Genomic DNA, 18,643 nt, shown 5'->3' on the forward strand with positions numbered 1-18,643 from the left:
ATCGCCGGAGCCCAGCAGGTCGAGGCTGCGGTGGCCGGGAGCGGCCACTGCACTCCAGTCTGGGTGACAGAGTGAGACTCCAACTCAAAATAAATAAATAAATAAATAAAAATAAAAAAAATAAAAATTAGCTAGGTGTGGCAGCACACACCTGCAGTCCCAGCTACATGGGAGGCTGATGCAGGAGGATAACTTGAGCCCAGGAGCTGGAGGCTGCAGCAAGCCCTGGAGGCTGCAATGAGCCCTGACTGTGCCATTGTACTCCAGCCTGGGTGACAGAAGGAGGCCCTGACTCAAAAAAAAAAAAAAAGGTAAATGTAAACTGTGACACTAATAATACCTACTACATGAGAAAGAAAATAAATAGAAATCATTTTCATCCCACTGCATGGATCCTATTCCATATAACAATATCCTAACTTTACATAAGGATTTAGCCAGTAGTGCCTCACACTGGAACTTCCAAAATGAAAATACACTGCTAGTAATGACAAAACCACCTTACCACTCTTGGTGACACTTCACTACTACTGCACTCATCTCATTTGAGATCCTCAACAATCCTTTGAGGTGGGCAAAAATGGAACAAATTCGTTTCAGTGTCATAATTCCAATGGCTCTGACAAAAACACCTCCAAGACCAGGAGTGTCAGGCAGAAGGAAGCAGGGATCCAGCCCTTTCACCTTAACTTCAACTCACGGAACACTCATCATCTTTTTTATATTTTGGGCTATGAGCAAAATGTTATTTTTAAGAAAGGGTTACACAGCTTAGATGATCTCTATATCCCTTTCAGTTCCCAATTTACAAATGAGACAACTGAGGCACAGAGAGGACAAATGTCCTAGATAATGTCAAAGGTAGGAAATGGATGGGCTTCAGTGAATTTAGATATAGTCTGATTCTTTCTCCTACACTACATGTCATGGATATCACCAATAAACTAATACAAGCCTTTTGAAAAGTCACAACTGTCAGAGGAAACACATGCCAAAAGTTTACCTCTTCTGGAAATTCTTCACTGACCAGAGACATAATCAGTGATGTCTTCCCAACTCTAGCTGTGAAAAGAAAATCAGGACTTTAATAAGGTGTTTAGGACCCATATAAGCTAAAATTCAGCAACCACATAAGGAAGTCTGTGATTTGTTCGTCAAAATCAAAGGCAACCAAATGAACAACTTTTTGTACAATACTTAAAAGTAACACATACTCTTTTTTTTTTTTTTTTTTTAATTATCAAACCAGGTGTGGTAGCTCACACCTGTAATCCCAGCACTTTGGTAGGCTGAGGCCATAGGATTACCTGAGCCCAGGAGTTTGAGACCAGCTTGGATAACAAGCCAAGATGTTACAATAAATAAAAAAATTAGCTGGGTGTGGTGGCACATGCCTGTAGACTTGGAAGGCAAGGCAGAAGGACTACCTAAAAGGCTGCAGTAGCTATATTCGTGCCACTGCACCCTACCCTGGGCAACAAAGACTCCAACTCAAATAAATAAATAAATAAGTTAATTTTTTTTAATTACCAAAATACATACTGTCAAAGTAAAAATTTCTCACAATATCCCCTACTAATGATTTCATATATAAATTCTCTCAGATTTTTCCTATACTTATATTAACTTACAACAATTTACCACAGTAGAATCATAGTATTCACACTACTTTGCAATTTTCCTTTATCACTTAATTATGCATTTGGGCATATTCCATGTCAGTGCATAAAAACCTCCAGAAAAGTTGCTATTTAATAGGGACAGAGTTTTGTTAGGGATGATGAAAAAGTTGTAGTTATAAATAGTAGTGAGGATTATGCAACTTTGTGAATTATTTAATGCCATTAAACTGTATACCTATAAATGGTTAAAATGATAAGTATTGTGTTGCATATTTTTACCACAATGTTTAAAAATAGCAATAATAAATCTGTTTTATATTAACATTAAGAAAATCTCCTGCATTATTTTTGATAGTTGAATAAGAATCCATTGTATGACATATTATAATTTATTAATGTAATTTCCTAACACTGAACATTTGGATTTTTTCCAAGTTTTCACCTTTATAAATAATGCTACAATTAGTATTTCTACAGGATAAACTCCTCCAAATGGAACTCAAGTAAGCACACATGCTATTCTTTGTTTTAATAGATTTTGTTAAATTACCTCCAAAAATGAATAAACCAATTCATAGCCTCATCAACAGAACATCAGAGTGCCTACTTCTCTACATTATTTATTTTCTAGAGTGTCTATTTGAAGAGTTAGTAACAAGGTAAAAACAAATAAAATTTTCTGTTATATTTTCTATTCTAGAAATTCTTTCTAATATACAATCTTAAAATCTTAATTTTTATTATGAAATTTTTCTATTCCCATAACTTTCTGATTACATAATTATACTGTTAGAACTACTTATCAATTAAACCCTTTTGTGATTTTAGAGGAAAACAGTCTACCTGCCTATTAATCTCTGCCATAATAGCAAATTATAGTGTCTAAACATAAAAGAAATAGAAATGTATATTAGAAAAGTCACATTCCCTTCTTAAATGATTAAAAGAAAGAGTGGTCAGGCTCAGAGGCTCAGCCTGTAATCCTGCGCTTTGGGAGGCTGAGGTGAGTGGATTTCCTGAGCCTGTGGGTTCGAGACTCACCTGGGCAACTTGGCGAGACCTCATCTCTACAATAAACCAAAAAAAAAAATTAAGCCGGGCATGGTAGCGCATGCCTGTAGTTCTAGCTACTTGGAAGACTGAGGTGGAAGGATTGCCGGAGCCCAGCAGGTCAAGGCTGCGGTGGCCGGGAGCGGCCAGACTCCAGTCTGGGTGACAGAGTGAGACTCCAACTCAAAAAAAAAAAAAATAAAAGAAAGAGTGAACTAAAACACAAGTCAAATCTCTGGGAAAAACAATGAATGGTTGAAACACAGGAAAGAGAGTCAAAACTTAAAGAGTGTTGTGCACAACTGAGTACTGCTGGTGAGGAACAGATTAGATTTAACAGGTGTCATCCGATTTCTATGGATCTTTTCAGTTGGCTTGTGTAAGAAGGCTTGGGCCCTTTTCAAGTGGCTGACAATAAGGTAATATTCCACTGAGTTCCAAGATATCACTGAGTCCAGAGCCCATTATCACAGAACTGCTAGAACCCAGTTAATGAGATCAGCTTATTCAGCTCCTCGAAAATTTTCAGATAAGAAAGGGTGGGGTGGGGAACCAGAAACAGTCAATTTCTCAAGATCTCACTAAAAGATTAGTTCCAGACTTAAGAGAATAACTCATCTTCTGATGGTCAAGCCAGTGCTTTCTCTTTTTTATACCATTCTCTATACCACTCCTGCCTTGAGTGTATTTTATTTAGATGTTTAAAGTCATTCCAGTCTGGCATGGCAGAGTTCCCATTCAAAGATTTTCTTAAAAGCCACTGGAGAGCTGGGAATAGTAGGTAACTGCTGAGGCAATTAAAAAATAAACATTCTGGCCGAGTGTGGTGATTCATGCCTGCAATTCTAGGCAACATAATGAGACCACCACCTCTACAGAAAATTAGCTAGATATGGTGGCGCATACCTGTAGTTCCAGTTACTTAAGAGGCTGAGGAAGAAGGAATGCCTAAACCCAGGAAGTTGAGGCTGCAGTGAGCTGTGATTGTGCCACTGCACTCAAACCTGAGTGATACAGTGATACCCTGACTCAAATTTTTAAAAAAGTTAAAATATCAGCCAGGCGTGGTAGCGCACGCCTATAGTTCCAGCTACTCGGAAGGCTAAGGCGGAAGAATCACCGGAGCCCAGCAGGTTGAGGCTGCGGTGGCTGGGAGTGGCCATTGCACTCCAGTCTGGGAGACAGAGTGAGACTCCAACTCAAAAAAAAAAAAAAAAAAAAGTTAAATAAAAATAGGCCGGGCATGGTGGCTCAATCCTATAATCCCAGCACTCTGGGAGGCCGAGGTGAGAGGACTGTCTGAGCCCACAAGTTCAAGACCAGCCTGGACAACATGGTGAGACCTCATCTCTACAATAAATTTTAAAAATTAGCTGGGCGTGGTAGCGCGTGCTTGTAGTTCTGGCTATTTGGAAGGCTGAGGTGGAAGGATCGCCTGAGCCCAGCAGGTCAAGGCCGCAGTGGCCAGGAGGGTACCACTGCACTCCAACCTGGGCAACAGAGTGAGACTCCAACTCAAAAAATAAATAAATAAATAAAAATAAACACATTGCAAAATTACTTTGTTCAATTTGTTTTCAGCAACAACAAAAAAAATAAATGTTAAAATTTCAAATAATATTGAAGAGGGTGTAACATAATAATACCTCTGGTCTTTGTCCCTAGTTCTTACACAGAGCATCAGAATCCCTTTGATACCCCAAATGACAGGAGTGTCTTTTGTTATGATAATGAGCCCCTTCAGTCACATCCGAGTTCATCCTAACAAGGTGATTCATTTGGGGGTAGGGAAGAGGGAAGCAAAACAAGATATCTTCAGGATTGGGGATGGTCATCAGAAAAAACAACTACATAGAGGGCTGGAACTTTCAGCCCCACCCCCAAAACCTCCAAGGAAGAAAGAGAGGCTGGAGATTAAGTTTCAACTACATGGTCAATGATTTAACTAATCATGCCTGCATAATGAGACCCCATATAAACACTCTAGACATCAAAAGTCAGGAGAGTTTCCTAGTTGGTGAATATATTGCTACAGTAGAAACATGGTATACCCCTATGGGGACACACTCTCCTGCACTAGGGACTCTTCTAGACCTTTCCCTATGTACCTCTTCATCTGGCTGTTCATTTGTTAGAACATAGAATAGAGATACTGTAGCTCTCTATTCCTCTACTTACTCCTTTGAACTATTCTGCAACAATCAACAATGGTAAGTACTGCACTCTCCTGAGTTCTGTGTATTGTTCTAGGGAATAACAACCTGAGGAGGTGGTCAGAAACCTGAATTTGTAGTGTGCCATTTCAGACTTGCACCTGGCATCTGACGTAAGAGCAACCTTGTTGGGAATCTTGCTCTTTAACTCCTGGGATCTGATGCTAACTCTGGGTAGTATCAGAATTGAAGAGTATGGACATCAAAACATGAGTTTTTTATTTATCAAAGTAAGTAATAGCTAAAAAACAGAGAAACATTGTAATAGACCTTCTATTCAAAAGTGCTAGTTCCACCCAGATAGATTTGCTCCCTGCCTGAACCAAACAGGAAAAACACGAGAATATAGAGTATTAACTTACGCTTCTACATGGCTCGTCTTTTTTGTGCAGATTCTTAGTATTAGTTCATTTGATAGTTATTTACCTCATTGTCTTCTAAGTACAAAGTTTAGTCTTAGAAGATACTTATGTGAGCCGGGCTCGGTGGCTCAGCCTATAATCCCGCGCCTTTGGGAGGCTAAGGTGAGTGGATTGCCTGAGCCCACAGGTTCAAGACCCACTTGGGCAACTCGGTGAGACCTCATCTCTACAATAAATCAAAAAATCAGCTGGGTGTGGTAGCACATGCCTGTAATTCCGGCTACTCGGAAGGCTGAGGCGGAAGGATCGCCGGAGCCAAGCAGGTCGAGGCTGCGGTGACTGGGAGCGGCCACTGCACTCCAGTCTGGGCGACAGAGTGAGACTCCAACTCAGAAAAAACAAAAAAAAAAGAAGATACTATGTGGAGATAATATGAAAAATGTATTAAATAAGACAGACAAGGGGCCGGGGGTGGTGGCTCATGCCTATAATTCCAGCACTTTGGGAGACCAAGCAGGAGGATCACTTGAGCCCAGGAGTTCAATCCAGGCAACACAACAAGAGCTTGTTCTAAAATAATAATAACAATAATGACAAAATTGCAATAAAGGCATGGATCAAGTGTTATCTTCAAATACCCTATTCAAAAATGAAGGATGAGCCGGGCTCAGTGGCTCAGCCTGTAATCCCAGCACTTTGGGAGGCTGAGGTAAGAGGACTGCCTGAGCCCGTGGGTTCGAGACCCGCCTGGGCAACTTGGTGAGACTTCATCTCTACAATAAATCAAAAAATTAGCTGGGCATGGCAGCACGCGCCTGTAATTCCAGTTACTTGGAAGGCTGAAGCGGAAGGATCACCGGAGCCCAGCAGGTCAAGGCTGCGGTGGCCGGGAGCAGCCACTGCACTCCAGTCTGAGTGACAGAGTGAGACTCCAACTCAAAAACAAAACAAAACAAAAAAAACAAAAATGAAGGATTGGGGGAAGGAGAAGGGAGGGGAGGGGAGGAAAGAGATATCTATTTCTCCCAAAAGTCTCTAAACATTGCAGGAAATCAAAACGCTCATTTAAAAACAATCTATACTTTGGTCTCTAGGATAAAAAAATTAATAATCAGTGATCCAGCTGAGACATGTGCATTCTTAAGACAGTGTGTTTCAGGCTGGGCATGGTGGCACATGCCTGTAATCCCAGCACTTTGGGAGGTGGCGAGAGAGTTGCCTGAGCCCAGGGGTTCGAGACCAGCCTGGGCAACGTGGCGACACCTCATCTCTACAATAATGCCCGTGGCTCCAGCTACTTGGAAGGCTGAAGCAGAAGGATCACCTGAACCCAGCGGGTCCAAGGCCGTGGTAGCCATAAGCATGCCACTGCACTCCAGCTTGGAAGACAAAGTGAGACTCTGACTAAAAAAAAAAAACAAGTGTTTCATCTGTGTACTATTTAGGCAATCTTTCAATATATCACCAGTGATACATTGAAGGATTTCTTAGACCTCCTTGATGAAAATGTGACATTTCTAACTAGAAACTGAACATCTCCAAAAACATTAAGGAACAAGTATTTCATTATCACCCACAGGAAACTTCTCAAGGGCAAAGAACAAGTCTTTCTCTTCACTGTTGAATCCCTAGCTCCCAGCAAATCACATGGCACTTAATAAATGCAGCTGCATACCCAAGTAGTTAAGAACCACAAATCTGAAACTCGGGATAGATAATACTTCTAAGAGAAAGAGGACAACAAAATGGGAAGGAAGCTTCAACTGATTGGTAATGTTTTATTTCTTAAGCTGGGTGATAAGTATTTGCTATATTATTCTTTATTACCTTTTTTATAAATATTTCATCAAAAAAGAAGAAGAAAAGAGAACATAGCCTTGAAAATTAGACAGAACGAGGTTGAAATCTTAGTTCTAGCACTTACTAGCTGTGCTTCCTTAGGCAAATCATCAAGCTTCAGTTTGTTTGTCTATAAAATACAATACTGGCTGAGTGCAGTAGCTCATGCCTGTAACCCCAATGCTTTGGGAGGCCAACACAGGAGGATCCCTTGAGGCCAGGAGTTTGAGATCAGCCTGGACAACATAGCAAAGTCCCATTTCTACAAAAAATTTAAAAATTAGCCACGTGCAATGGAGCAAGCTTGTAGTCCCAGCTACTCATGAGACTGAGATAGGAGGATCACTTGAGCCCAGGAGTTCAGGGCTGCAGTGAGCCATAATCAGGCCAATGCACTCCAGCCTGGGGGACAGGGCAAGACCTTTCTCCAAAGAATAAAACAAAATGAAAGTACTGAGCAGCCTCATAGAATTGTTAGGATTCTTTTTTTGTTGAGCCAGGGTCTTGCTCTGTCACCCAGGTTGGAGTGCAATGAGTCAATCAAACTCTTGGGCTCATGTGATCCTCCTATCTTAGCCTCCCGAGTAACTGGGACTATAGATTCATGTTACCACATCCAGCTAATTTTTTTTTTTTTTTTTTTTTTGAGTTAGAGTCTCACTCTGTCGCCCAGACTGGAGTGCAGTGGCCGCTCCTGGCCACCGCAGCCTCGACCTGCTGGGCTCCAGCGATCCTTCCGCCTCAGCCTTCCGAGTAGCCGGAATTACAGGCACGTGCTACCACGACCGGCTAATTTTTTTATTTTATTGTAGAGATGAGGTCTCGCTGCCCAGGCGGGTCTTGAACCCACGGGCTCAGGCAATCAGCTCACCTCAGCCTCCCAAAGGCACGGGATTACAGGCTGAGCCACCGAGCCCGGCTTTTTTTTCTTTTTTAAGTTGAGATCTCACTCTATTGCCCAGGCTGGTATACAATAACATGATAACAGCTCACTGCAGCCTCAGTCTCCTGAGAACCTGGGACAGGTATGTACCACCATACCCAGCTAATTTTTATTTTTATTTTTGTAGAGATGAGGTATCTATGTTGCCCAGGCTGGTCTCCAACTCCTGGTCTCAAGTAGTCCCCCCATCTTGGCCTCCCAAAGTGCCAAGATTATAGGCATGAGCCACTGTACCCAGCCCAGAGGAATAATTAAGATGAGAACAGTATAATACTTAGCACAATATCTAGCATATATTAAGTACAGAAATGGTAGTTGTAATGATGATAAGTTTGAATTAAAGGAGTTAAATGAGCACTGGCCTGGATCAGAAAATCTGGATTCAGGAACCAGCTTTTACTATCAACAGTTTGTCCATATGTTGTCAATGACTCTCTTTAGGCCTCAATTTTATCATCAGTTAAATCAGTTAAAAAAAAAAAAAGGCGGGAAGGGTTGAACTAGATGTTATCTAATTGTTTAAATTGGATGCTTAAACTATCATGGAACACCCTTAGAAAACAGGTCTGAGGTGGGTGTAGTGTCTCACACCTGTAATCCCAGCACTTTGGGAGACAGAGGCGAGAGGATTGCCTAAACTCAGGGATTTGAGATCAGCCTGGGCAACTTGGCGAGACCTCATCTCTACAATAAATGAATAAATAAAATGGATGTGGTGGCACACACAGGTAGTCCAAGCTACTTGGAAGGACTGCCTGAGCCCAGCAGGTAGAGGCTGTGGTGGCTGTGAATGTGCCACTGCACTCCATCCTGGGTGACAGAGTGAGACTCCAACTCAAAAAAAAATAAAAAAATTACCCAGGTGTGGTGGCTCACGTCTATAATCCCAGAATTTTGGGAGGCTGAGCCACTGAGCCTAGCCAACCTACCTACCTTTTAATCCACAGTTCACAAAGGATAAGCAAAGTGATCAAAATTAAATCAATCACAAACACTAAAAGGCTACTAGTTTCCAAGAAAGTTAAGGGCTCATTGCTCCTTAATCCCAATCACTCAGGGTCCCTTAGCAAAATTCAGGCTTTCACCTGGTGTTCCCCATTATCTTTGAAGTCGCCTCCCTCCTCATGACCCTTAAAACAGTTATTCTGCCGGACTAGGTGACTCAGCTTGTAATCCCGCACTTTGGGAGGCTGAGGTGAGTGGATTGCCTGCGCCTGTGGGTTCGAGACCACCTGGGCAACTTGGCAAGACCTCATCTCTACAATAAATCAAAAATTAGCTGGGCGTGGTAGCACGTGCCTGTAGTTCCAACTACTTGGAAGGCTGAGGCGGAAGGATCTCCAGAGCCCAGCAGGTCGAGGCTGCAGTGGCCAGGAGCGGCCATTGCACTCCAGTCGGTGACAGAGTGAGACTCCAACTCAAAAATACCAAAAAACCCCAGCTATTCTTCTTCAGGTGTCTTATTAAAAGCCATTAGAAGCTGGGTGCAGTGGCTCACGTCTATAATCCCAGCAACTTGGGAGGTCAAGGCAGGAGGATCACTTGAGCCCAGGAGTTGGAGATCAGCCCAGGCAACATAGAGAAGCCTCTTGTATACAAATAATCAAAAAATTATTGGGCATGGTGGTGCATGTCTGTAGCCCAGCTACTTGGGAGGCTGAGGCAGAAGGATCGCCTGAGCCCAGGAAGTTGAAGCCACAGTGATCTGTGATTGCATCACCACTCGAAAAAGAAAAAAAAACTCATTAGAACAACCTTTTCTGGGTCACAGTCTTTTCCCACAGACCCCCTATGTCTCCAGTGATATTTTCCAAACAGAAAACCAACATTATGAGGAAATTCAGACTTCTTCACAGCTCAGCTCATTAGTGTGAAGGGCAATTCTGGCTGCCTGTGCAGCAGCAACTCCTGCCAGAATATAAACCTGCCACCAGGTCCATTCCAACAGGGCAGGCCTCTGAGACAGAAAGAAAACACCTTGGCAGGAGATAAGGCATTGGAAATACTGCAACAGTTATAGTTTTACTTATGCTTGAACATACAGACATACAAAACAGTGATACCAAAGGTTGGGAAAAATTCGGTTTATTTATATCAGTTACTACCTTTTTAAGTGTAAAATTTTTATTTATTTATTCATAGCCTGCCTCATCTGGAAAAGAATTTAAGGCCATCTAGTGCTCACTACAATATAAAAATGCCTTTAATTGTACAAAGTAAATGTAAAAAGATCTTTTTTAAAAAATCAAAGAACATGAGTGAGAGAGTACAGAGAATTTAAGGGGAAAAAAACAGCATGCTTTCATCAATATCATTTTGTGTTTTCCTTTGGAACGGCAATGAATGACAGCTACTTTAATAAGGTATTAGACAGATGTGATTAGTTAGGAAATACTTCAATGAATCCAAACTAGAGCTTTTTTGCTTTCCTTAAGGTCTGTCCACCTAAACTTGAGGCCCACCTAACCCTGAGTGAAATTATAAAAGAAATAATGAACCAGCAAGTTTAAAATAAAAATAGGCCACCTTCAAGTTCATTTATTTCTCATTTTAATTGAGAAATAAGAGTGCCTTAAAGATAATAAAACATTTAGAACATTAAATTTTGAAAGCTATTTAAGGGCCAGGTGTGGTGGCTCACACCTATAATCCCAGCACTTGGGAGGTGGAGGTGCAAGGATTGCTTGAGCCCAGGTTTAAGATCAGCCTAGGAAACACAGTGAGACCTCGTCTCTTTAAAAAATAAATAATAAAAAAAATGAGCCAGGCATGGTGGTATGTGTCTATAGTCTCAACTACTCAGGAGGCTGAGGTGAAAAGATTGCCTGAGGCCAAGAGATCAAGGCTCCAGCTAGCCTGGGTGACAGAGACAATTTAAAAAAAAAGAGAGAGAAATAAAACCTACTTAAGCCTATAATCAAAAAGGTCCCTTAACAATGGCAAACAGGAGTATAAAGACTACATATTTTTAACTGCTCCAGAAAATAAAAATCATTTTTGTGAGGGAACAAAATTCCAAGCTCTTCTTTAATTATTATACTAATTAAACTTTTTATTTAATATAAAATTATAGTATAAAAATATATGACATATTTTATTAAAAATGTAAAACAAATAATTACAAGTAAAATTGATAATTGAATATATAAAATATAAATATATTTGATATAAATATTTAGTACAAATGGTATTAATGTGGAGGACAAAAATTATCCTTTGTTAGGCAGCAATCTAATGGTCTCTATTTCTTCTATTTTGCTTGAAAGATACTGAAGTTATGTATAAAAACTAAAAGCAAAGCCACAATTATCCCCTAGGACAGAAGGCCTTCTGATTCAGTTCAACACAACATGCCACAGTTCTGAAACGCCATGCTTCTAAGTAGGTCATCCATGGAAAACATAATTCATTACTATAGAACAAATTATCTAGATTTATCCAGGCTACCGATTTCTTTGTCTTTTCATCACATCTTTTGAACATCTAGTTCCAAATGACAGCAAATTCCTAATATTCATGGAGCAGAAATAACATTCTCTGGTTCCAATTACCAAGATACCAGACATATTGGCTATTTTTCTTGATAACGAATACCCCTGGCTTCAAGTGGCAAAGAATGAGACCTACTCCTCATTTTTATCTGCTTCTTTATTAAGAAGCCTTGTTGGCTCTTCCTAGGTTACTGTAATTAGAATACACTGGGGGGAAGAGGGTGAATGCAGAGTTATATTTATTACTGGAAAACTTTAGCATTTGGGGAAATAGCTAAACATTATTCCAAAGGAAAACTTCATTGACCATACACAGATAATATGGCCTGATGGACAAACACTGTTACACAGCTACAAAGGTAACCCTCTCCATCAACACTAGTAACCAACTACTGCAAGAAGAACAAAAAAGACAATAGAGAACAGCTTTCAATATGTAAGCAAAAATGACATAGAAAAGACTCTATGCATAAGATAGGCTATGCAGAATGGACTCTCTATGGCCAAGGATATTTGAACTTTGGCTTTCTCTGCAAATAAGTACCTTAAAATTTATAGACAGCATAACTTCTTTGATCTAAGCACTAAAGGGTCTTTAAGTAATTAGTTAGCACTAAAGCCTGGATAGATGAGAAACGGACCAAGAAAAGATCTTCACCTCATTAGATGTTTGAACATACTTGGCCACAAACTATCACCCAGGTAGTAAACAGTACAAAAAACTGGAGCAGTTTAGGCTGGGTGCAGTGGCTCAGCCTGCAATCCCAGCACTTTGGGAGGCCGAGGTGAGAGGACTGCCTGAGCCCGTGGGTTCGAGACCAGCCTGGGCAACTTGGTGAGACTTTGTCTCTACAATAAATCACAAAAACTAGCTGGATGTGGTGATGTGCATCTGTAGTTCCACTACTTGGAAGGCTGAGGTGGAAGGACTGCCCAAGTCCAGCAGGTGGAGGCTGAGGTGGCTGTGAGCCTGGGCAACAAGAGTGAGACTCCAACTCAAAAAAAAAAAAACTGGAGCAGTTTAATCTTTAAATATCATTCCAACAAAGACCAGAAAGGAAAACAACATGGTTAAAATGACCTTAGAAAGTTTTTTTCTAAAAAAATGTGGTCTTATACTAAAGTCTTTTGACTCTTATACCTAAAGAACCTTTCCCTAATCCCTTCAAGCCTCTAGAATGGCCTCTGCTGTTTCAAAGAAAAGCTAACCTCTTGGCAAAGAACTATAATTCAAGACATGACAGGAAATAGACTTAGCATTGGCATCATAAGTCATTGATCTACATTACTGGCAGAATACAGGAGTCTCCAGACCAAATTTGGGGATGCAGACAAGAGAATGAATGAGTGTTGCCCTTTCAAATGCTATAACCACAAAAGAGTGGATTCAAGAAAAGAGAATGATTATATTTTTATGACAGGAGTGATTTGGAAAACAAGGAAAGTCCAGACAAGCAAAACGAGCTTGAACTCATTCATTCTTTCACGAAATACTTGAGTGCCTATCTTATGCCAGGCCTGTCCCAGCAGCTGGGGATATAGCAATAAACATGACAAATTCCCTGTCCTCATGAAGCTTCCCTTCTAGCCCAACAGACAGAAAAATGGACAAATATGCATGGTAATGAGAGTAATACTTTAGGATAATACTAGGATAATACACGGATAATACTAGGTAACACAGCAAGATCTAATCTATACAAAAAAAAAAATTAGCCAGGTGTGGTGACACATGCCTGTAGTCCAGCTACTTGGGAGGCTAAAATGGAAGGATCACATGAGCCTAGGGGTTCAAGGCTACAGTCAATTGTGACCAGGCCACTGTACTCCAGCCTGGGCAACAGAGTGAGACCTCAACTCATAAATAAATAAATAAAGTTTGGACTCTATTCTGGTGAAAGGCGACATCATTGGATAATTTTTAAGGTGTGGAATAGGATCTAAGGTATTTTGTGTGTGTGTGTGTGTGTGTGTGTGTGTTTGTGTGTTGGAGTCTCCTCTTGTCGCCCAGGCTGGAGTTCAGTGGCACATTCACAGCCACCGCAGCCTCAATCAACCTGCTGGGCTTAGGCGATCCTTCCGCCTCAGCCTTCCAAGTAGCTGGAACTATAGATGCACGCCACCACTCCAGGCTAGTTTTTGTGATTTATTGTAGAGGTGAGGTCTCACCAAGTTGCCCAAGCTGATCTCCAACCCCCGGGCTCAAGCAGTCCTGTCACCTCGGCCTCCTAAAGTGCTGAGATTACAGGCTGAGCCACTGCATCTGACCATAAGGTTTGTTTTTTTTTTTTGCGTTGGAGTCTTGCTCTGTCGCCTAGACTGGAGTGCAGAGGCACGCTCCCAGCCACCACAGCCTCGACCTGCTGGACTCCGGCGATCCTTCCGCCTCAGCCTTCCAAATAGCTGGAACTACAGGTGTGCGCTACCACACCCGGCTAATTTTTTGATTTATTGTAGAGATGAGGTCTCGCCAAGTTGCCCAGGTGGGTCTCGAACACGCGGGCTCAAGCAATCCACTCACCTCAGCCTCCCAAAGCGCAGGATTACAGGCTGAGCCACTGAGCCCAGCTCATGAGGTATTTTTAAAAGATGAATCTGGACGTGTATAGTCATTCAGGGCAACTTGAACCTATGCTCCCAGGTAAAAAATAAAATAAAATAATAAAAATTAATCTGCCTACTATTTGGAGAATGGATGAAAGCAGAAGCAGAGAGAATGGTCAAGGGTATACTGTGAAAGTCTAGGCAAGAGCCAAAGTTTGAATTAGCTTACCAGGGATTGTGACAATCAGAGTTAGACAATCAGTTAAGAGCTACCAAATTCATTTAAAAAGAGGACAACAGTTCTACTTTCTTAACGAGTTTGACCTGTACAAATATATCTCAATTTAATTTAAAAATAAGACCATTAACACTAAAACTAGTCTATATATGTTTAATGTAGCTACGAGATTTAGATAAAAGTAAAAATAATAAAGAGTAAAAAAATAAAAGCTCCTTCTAATTTTAACAAGGACATTTGTTAAGCATTCTAAATAAAATTTTGTTAAATATAAGTTCAGACTAGTGAAAATTTGACCATGAAAAATTATGAACCGAAGAACTAAGTTTTGTGTAGGAACATTAAAAAAAATTTTTTTTAATTTGTTTTGTCTAAAGACTAGCAATTGGCTTTTGATTTGGCCTGAATGGTATTTGATATGTTCAATAATTAAAACAAGATGCAGATGTTACTTAAAACACTTTGGCTTTCTCTGCAAATAAATACCTTAAAATTTACATACAGTTTAACTTCTTGGATCTAAGCACTAAATAGTCATTAAGCAATTAGTTAGCATTAAAGATTGGATAGATCAGAAGTGGGCCAGGAAAAGATCTATTTCATCTCAATGGTACTCTATAATGGTTTAGCCAACAGCATGTTGAAACCATTCACAGCCCTTTCAGAACTTCAGTGAATGAAGCTGTTACTATGTGGTTCAGAGATAATGACAATAAAATGTACTGAGGTGATAGAGAATGAATGAACCGACTTTAAAGAATACCAGAGATGATGATGCTTTTTCTTTGCTTTTCCTGTTTCTCTCAGCTAACCATTTTAAAACTACAACTGAAAACTAGAATCAGACAAATAAGCAATAAATCACTACCATGTTTATCAGTGTTGTAGATAAATCTATGTATCAGACCACTATTAAAATAGACCTAGCCGAGCTCGGTGGCTCAGTCTGTAATCCCGTGCCTTTGGGAGGCTGAGGTGAGTGGATTGCCTGAGCCCGCGGGTTCGAGACCCGCCTGGGCAGCAGCGAGACCTCATCTCTACAATAAATCAAAAAATCAGCCGGGCGTGGTAGCGCATGCCTGTAATTCCGGCTACTTGGAAGGCTGAGGCGGAAGGATCGCCGGAGCCCAGCAGGTTGAGGCTGCAGTGGCCGGGAGCGGCCACTGCACTCCAGTCTGGGCGACAGAGTGAGACTCCAACTCAAAAAAAATAAAATAAAATAAAATAGACTTAGTACTTAAAAGTGCTACAGCTAGGCAAACAGCTGTCACACATTGACATTCAACCTCAAAAAGTAAAATCTCAAACATTTTTCCCGAAAACATCAGCCTTTAAAATAATAACTGGAGTACAGGAGCGGTGGTAGCTCAAGCCTGTAATGCAACATAGAGAGACCCTGTATCTACAAAACAAAACTGTGTGTGTGTGTGTGTGTGTGTGTGTGTGTGTGTGTGTGTGTGTACGTACGTGTACAGTGCATGGTGGCATATGCCTGTCTAGCTACTCAGGAGGCTGAGGTGGGAGAATTGCCTGAGTCCAGGAGGTGGAGGCTACAGTGAGCTGGGATCAAGCCCGTGCACTCTAGCCTGAGTGACACAGTGAGACCTAACTAAAAAAAAATTTTTTTTCTAAAAAACTTAAGGTTTTTGGCCAGGCATGGTGGCTTACACCTGTAATTCTAGCACTTTGGGAAGCCAAGGCAAGAAGGATTGCCTGAGTCCAGGGGTTCAAGATCAGCCTGGGTAACATTTCAAGTCCTTGTCTCTAAAATAAATCAAAAAATTAGCCAGGTGTGGTAGCATGCACCTGTAGTTCCAGCTACTTGGAAGGCTGAGGCGGAAGGATCGCCTGAGCCCCACAGGTCGCAGTTGCAGTAGCTGTGAGCTTGCCACTGCACTCCAGCCTGGATGACAGAATGAGACTCTGATTCAAAACAAACAAACAAAAAACCTAAGGTTTTCTTTTGTGTCAAGTCACTCATTATGATCCGAACATTTGTATATTTGTACAGCTTTATCAACTCTTTTACTTGCTTTCATTTTTAAGGAACATGGCTTGCAATTTTTCTAACAAATTTTGAATTATTTTATGTATTCCTAAACAAGTAACACATTTTATCTTAAATGTCCTAAGGATGACAATATCAATTGTATGTACAGCATTTCTATGTAGATGTTTTCATACGAATGAAATATAATTGCTTCCTATATTCAAAACTAAACCCAAAACAGAATCTATCTTTTTCAAAAAATCAGTATAAAAATTACTATACTATAAAACTATTTTATGATACATTTAAGGATCGAGATTTTTTAAGCAAGTCATCAATTTGCTTTCCCTACTTTGCTCCAAAAGCATCAACATGAATCATATGTTAAATAACACCTTCTTGAACCTTGTCAAGGAAGTTCATGGGAAATACTGATTAAGATACAGTTATAAACAAAAACTAAAATTTGCAACTGCAAACCAAAAGTAAACTATGTCTGGCTCAGCTTACTTTCTTTTGCTTGTGTGTGTTGACGTCTCATGCCACACAGGCTGGAGTGCAATGGCATGATCATGGCTCACTGCAGCGTCCACTTCTTGGGCGCAGGCGATCCTCTCACTCCAGCCTTCTGAGTAGCTGGGACTACAGGTGTGTGCAGCAACACTTGGCTAATTTTTTTATTTTTTGTAGAAATGGTCTTGCCGGGCTCGGTGGCTCAGCCTGTAATCCTAAGCTTTTGGGAGGCTGAGGTGAGTGGATTGCCTGAGCCCGTGGGTTCAAGACCATCCCAGGCAACTTGGCAAGACCTCATCTCTACAATAAATCAAAAAAAAATCAGCCGGGCGTGGTAGCGCATGCCTGTAATTCCGGCTACTTGGAAGGCTGAGGCGGAAGGATGGCTGGAGCCCAGCAGGTCGAGGCTGCGGTGACCGGGAGCGGCCACTGCACTCCAGTCTGGGCGACGGAGTGAGATTCCAACTCAAAAAAAAAAAAGAAAAAGAAAAAGAAATGGGGTCTTGCTATGCTGCCTAAGCTGCTCTTGAACTCCTGAGCTCAAGCTATCCTCCTGGCTCAGCCTCCCTAAGTGCTGGGATTACAGGCTGAGCCACTGAGCCCAGCTTACTTTTCTAAACTCTAATTCTGAAGGAAGATTTCTCTAAACAGCCAGTGGATGAGATTTCAACGAATATCAAAAAACACTACAGAAGAGGGTAAAAATGTGTTAACTTTCTCCTTGGGAGTGCATCACAGTGACCCTGAGGGCCTACCCAGAATGGAAAATCACCTAGAATAGAATGTTTCACAATGGCAATATTAAAGCACTAACTCATGTACTTTAAAACAAACAATCCCACCCTTCTCAGCCCACTTTTTAATTGTAGTCCTAGCAACTGACTCATGTAACTTGCAATGATATCAAGAAGTCCCTGCTATCTTGTTTTCATGTCAGTGAAAAAAGGCATCTCTCCTTTATTATATCTTCAAAAGGTGAAATCTAAGAATCTTTAGGGGGGGTCTCATAACATCTGTGTGTCTATCTGGGCCTCGTGTACCTGTTGTTACTTATGAATTAACTATCAAATAACCATGGAATAAACAATGCGTAAAAAGAGGGCAAAAACTAGGCTTTAGGGTAATAGTAGTTACCTCGACTAAAGGATCCTCCCGGATAATTACCATTCGTTGAGCATTTGTATAACTTGAAGTTGAGAGTAAATTGTTGAGGAAATATCGCGAGCACCAGGAGTTATTCCAATGCAAAGTGCAAGTATGGTCTAAAGCTCCATATCTCAATGTCAATGCATAAAGGGAGTGAAGACAACGAGCGCAAAAAAAACCCCAGAAACCTGACCTTGCCCACGAGTCGAATAGTTCTGCAGCCCTCCCCCTAGCTTCCCCGGGAGCCTGCTCACGCAATCCCAATTGGTCAGTCGGCCGATCGCAGCCCCTGCCCGGCAGGGACAAGGGACTCTCCAGGGAAGACGAGAGGGCTTGAAAGGAGGCGGCCGGGGAAACACGAGGCCTTGGAGGAAAGGGTTCGAATGGGAAAGGAAGAGAGGACCTTCGGGGGGCGATAAGCCGGGTGACTTGGGGATAATGGGGACGCGGCTCGGGAGGACGGCCGGGGAACAGGCAAGGGAGGCGTCAGGAGGGCCCAGGTGCGGCGGGAAGATGAGGGCCGCCGGCGGGCAGCCGACAGGAAGCCCAGAGGCTGGGAGGCCTGGGCGCGGAGGGGAGAGCGGGGTGAGCGGCGAGGGGGCCGGGGCTGCAGAGCCAGGGGCGACGGAGGCGGCAGGGGCCGGCCGGGGCGTGCGAACTCACGTTCTCCCACCAGCAGGATCCGCACGTCT

The 18,643-nt window shown here is 41.7% G+C and overlaps 1 protein-coding gene across 4 annotated transcripts in view; it reads right to left on the minus strand.

Moving 5' to 3' along the window:
• Positions 1-18,637, minus strand: part of RHOT1 (ras homolog family member T1) — a 68,856-nt gene extending 50,219 nt beyond the window's left edge. For all 4 annotated transcript variants that reach the window (XM_008050153.1, XM_021708615.1, XM_021708616.1 and 1 more), the window contains exons 1-2: positions 18,615-18,637; positions 1,004-1,062 (exon numbers count right to left, since the gene is read on the minus strand). In XM_008050153.1, coding sequence (XP_008048344.1) covers positions 1,004-1,036 — 33 coding nt within the window. In that variant the 5' untranslated portion in view covers positions 1,037-1,062; positions 18,615-18,637. The remainder of the gene's footprint in view (positions 1-1,003; positions 1,063-18,614) is intronic.
• Positions 18,638-18,643: the final 6 nt, after the last annotated feature.

Source organism: Carlito syrichta, unplaced genomic scaffold, assembly GCF_000164805.1.
Source record: "Carlito syrichta isolate Samal-C Ts95f unplaced genomic scaffold, Tarsius_syrichta-2.0.1 Scaffold143099, whole genome shotgun sequence".
In the NCBI taxonomy this organism is placed as follows: domain Eukaryota; kingdom Metazoa; phylum Chordata; class Mammalia; order Primates; family Tarsiidae; genus Carlito; species Carlito syrichta.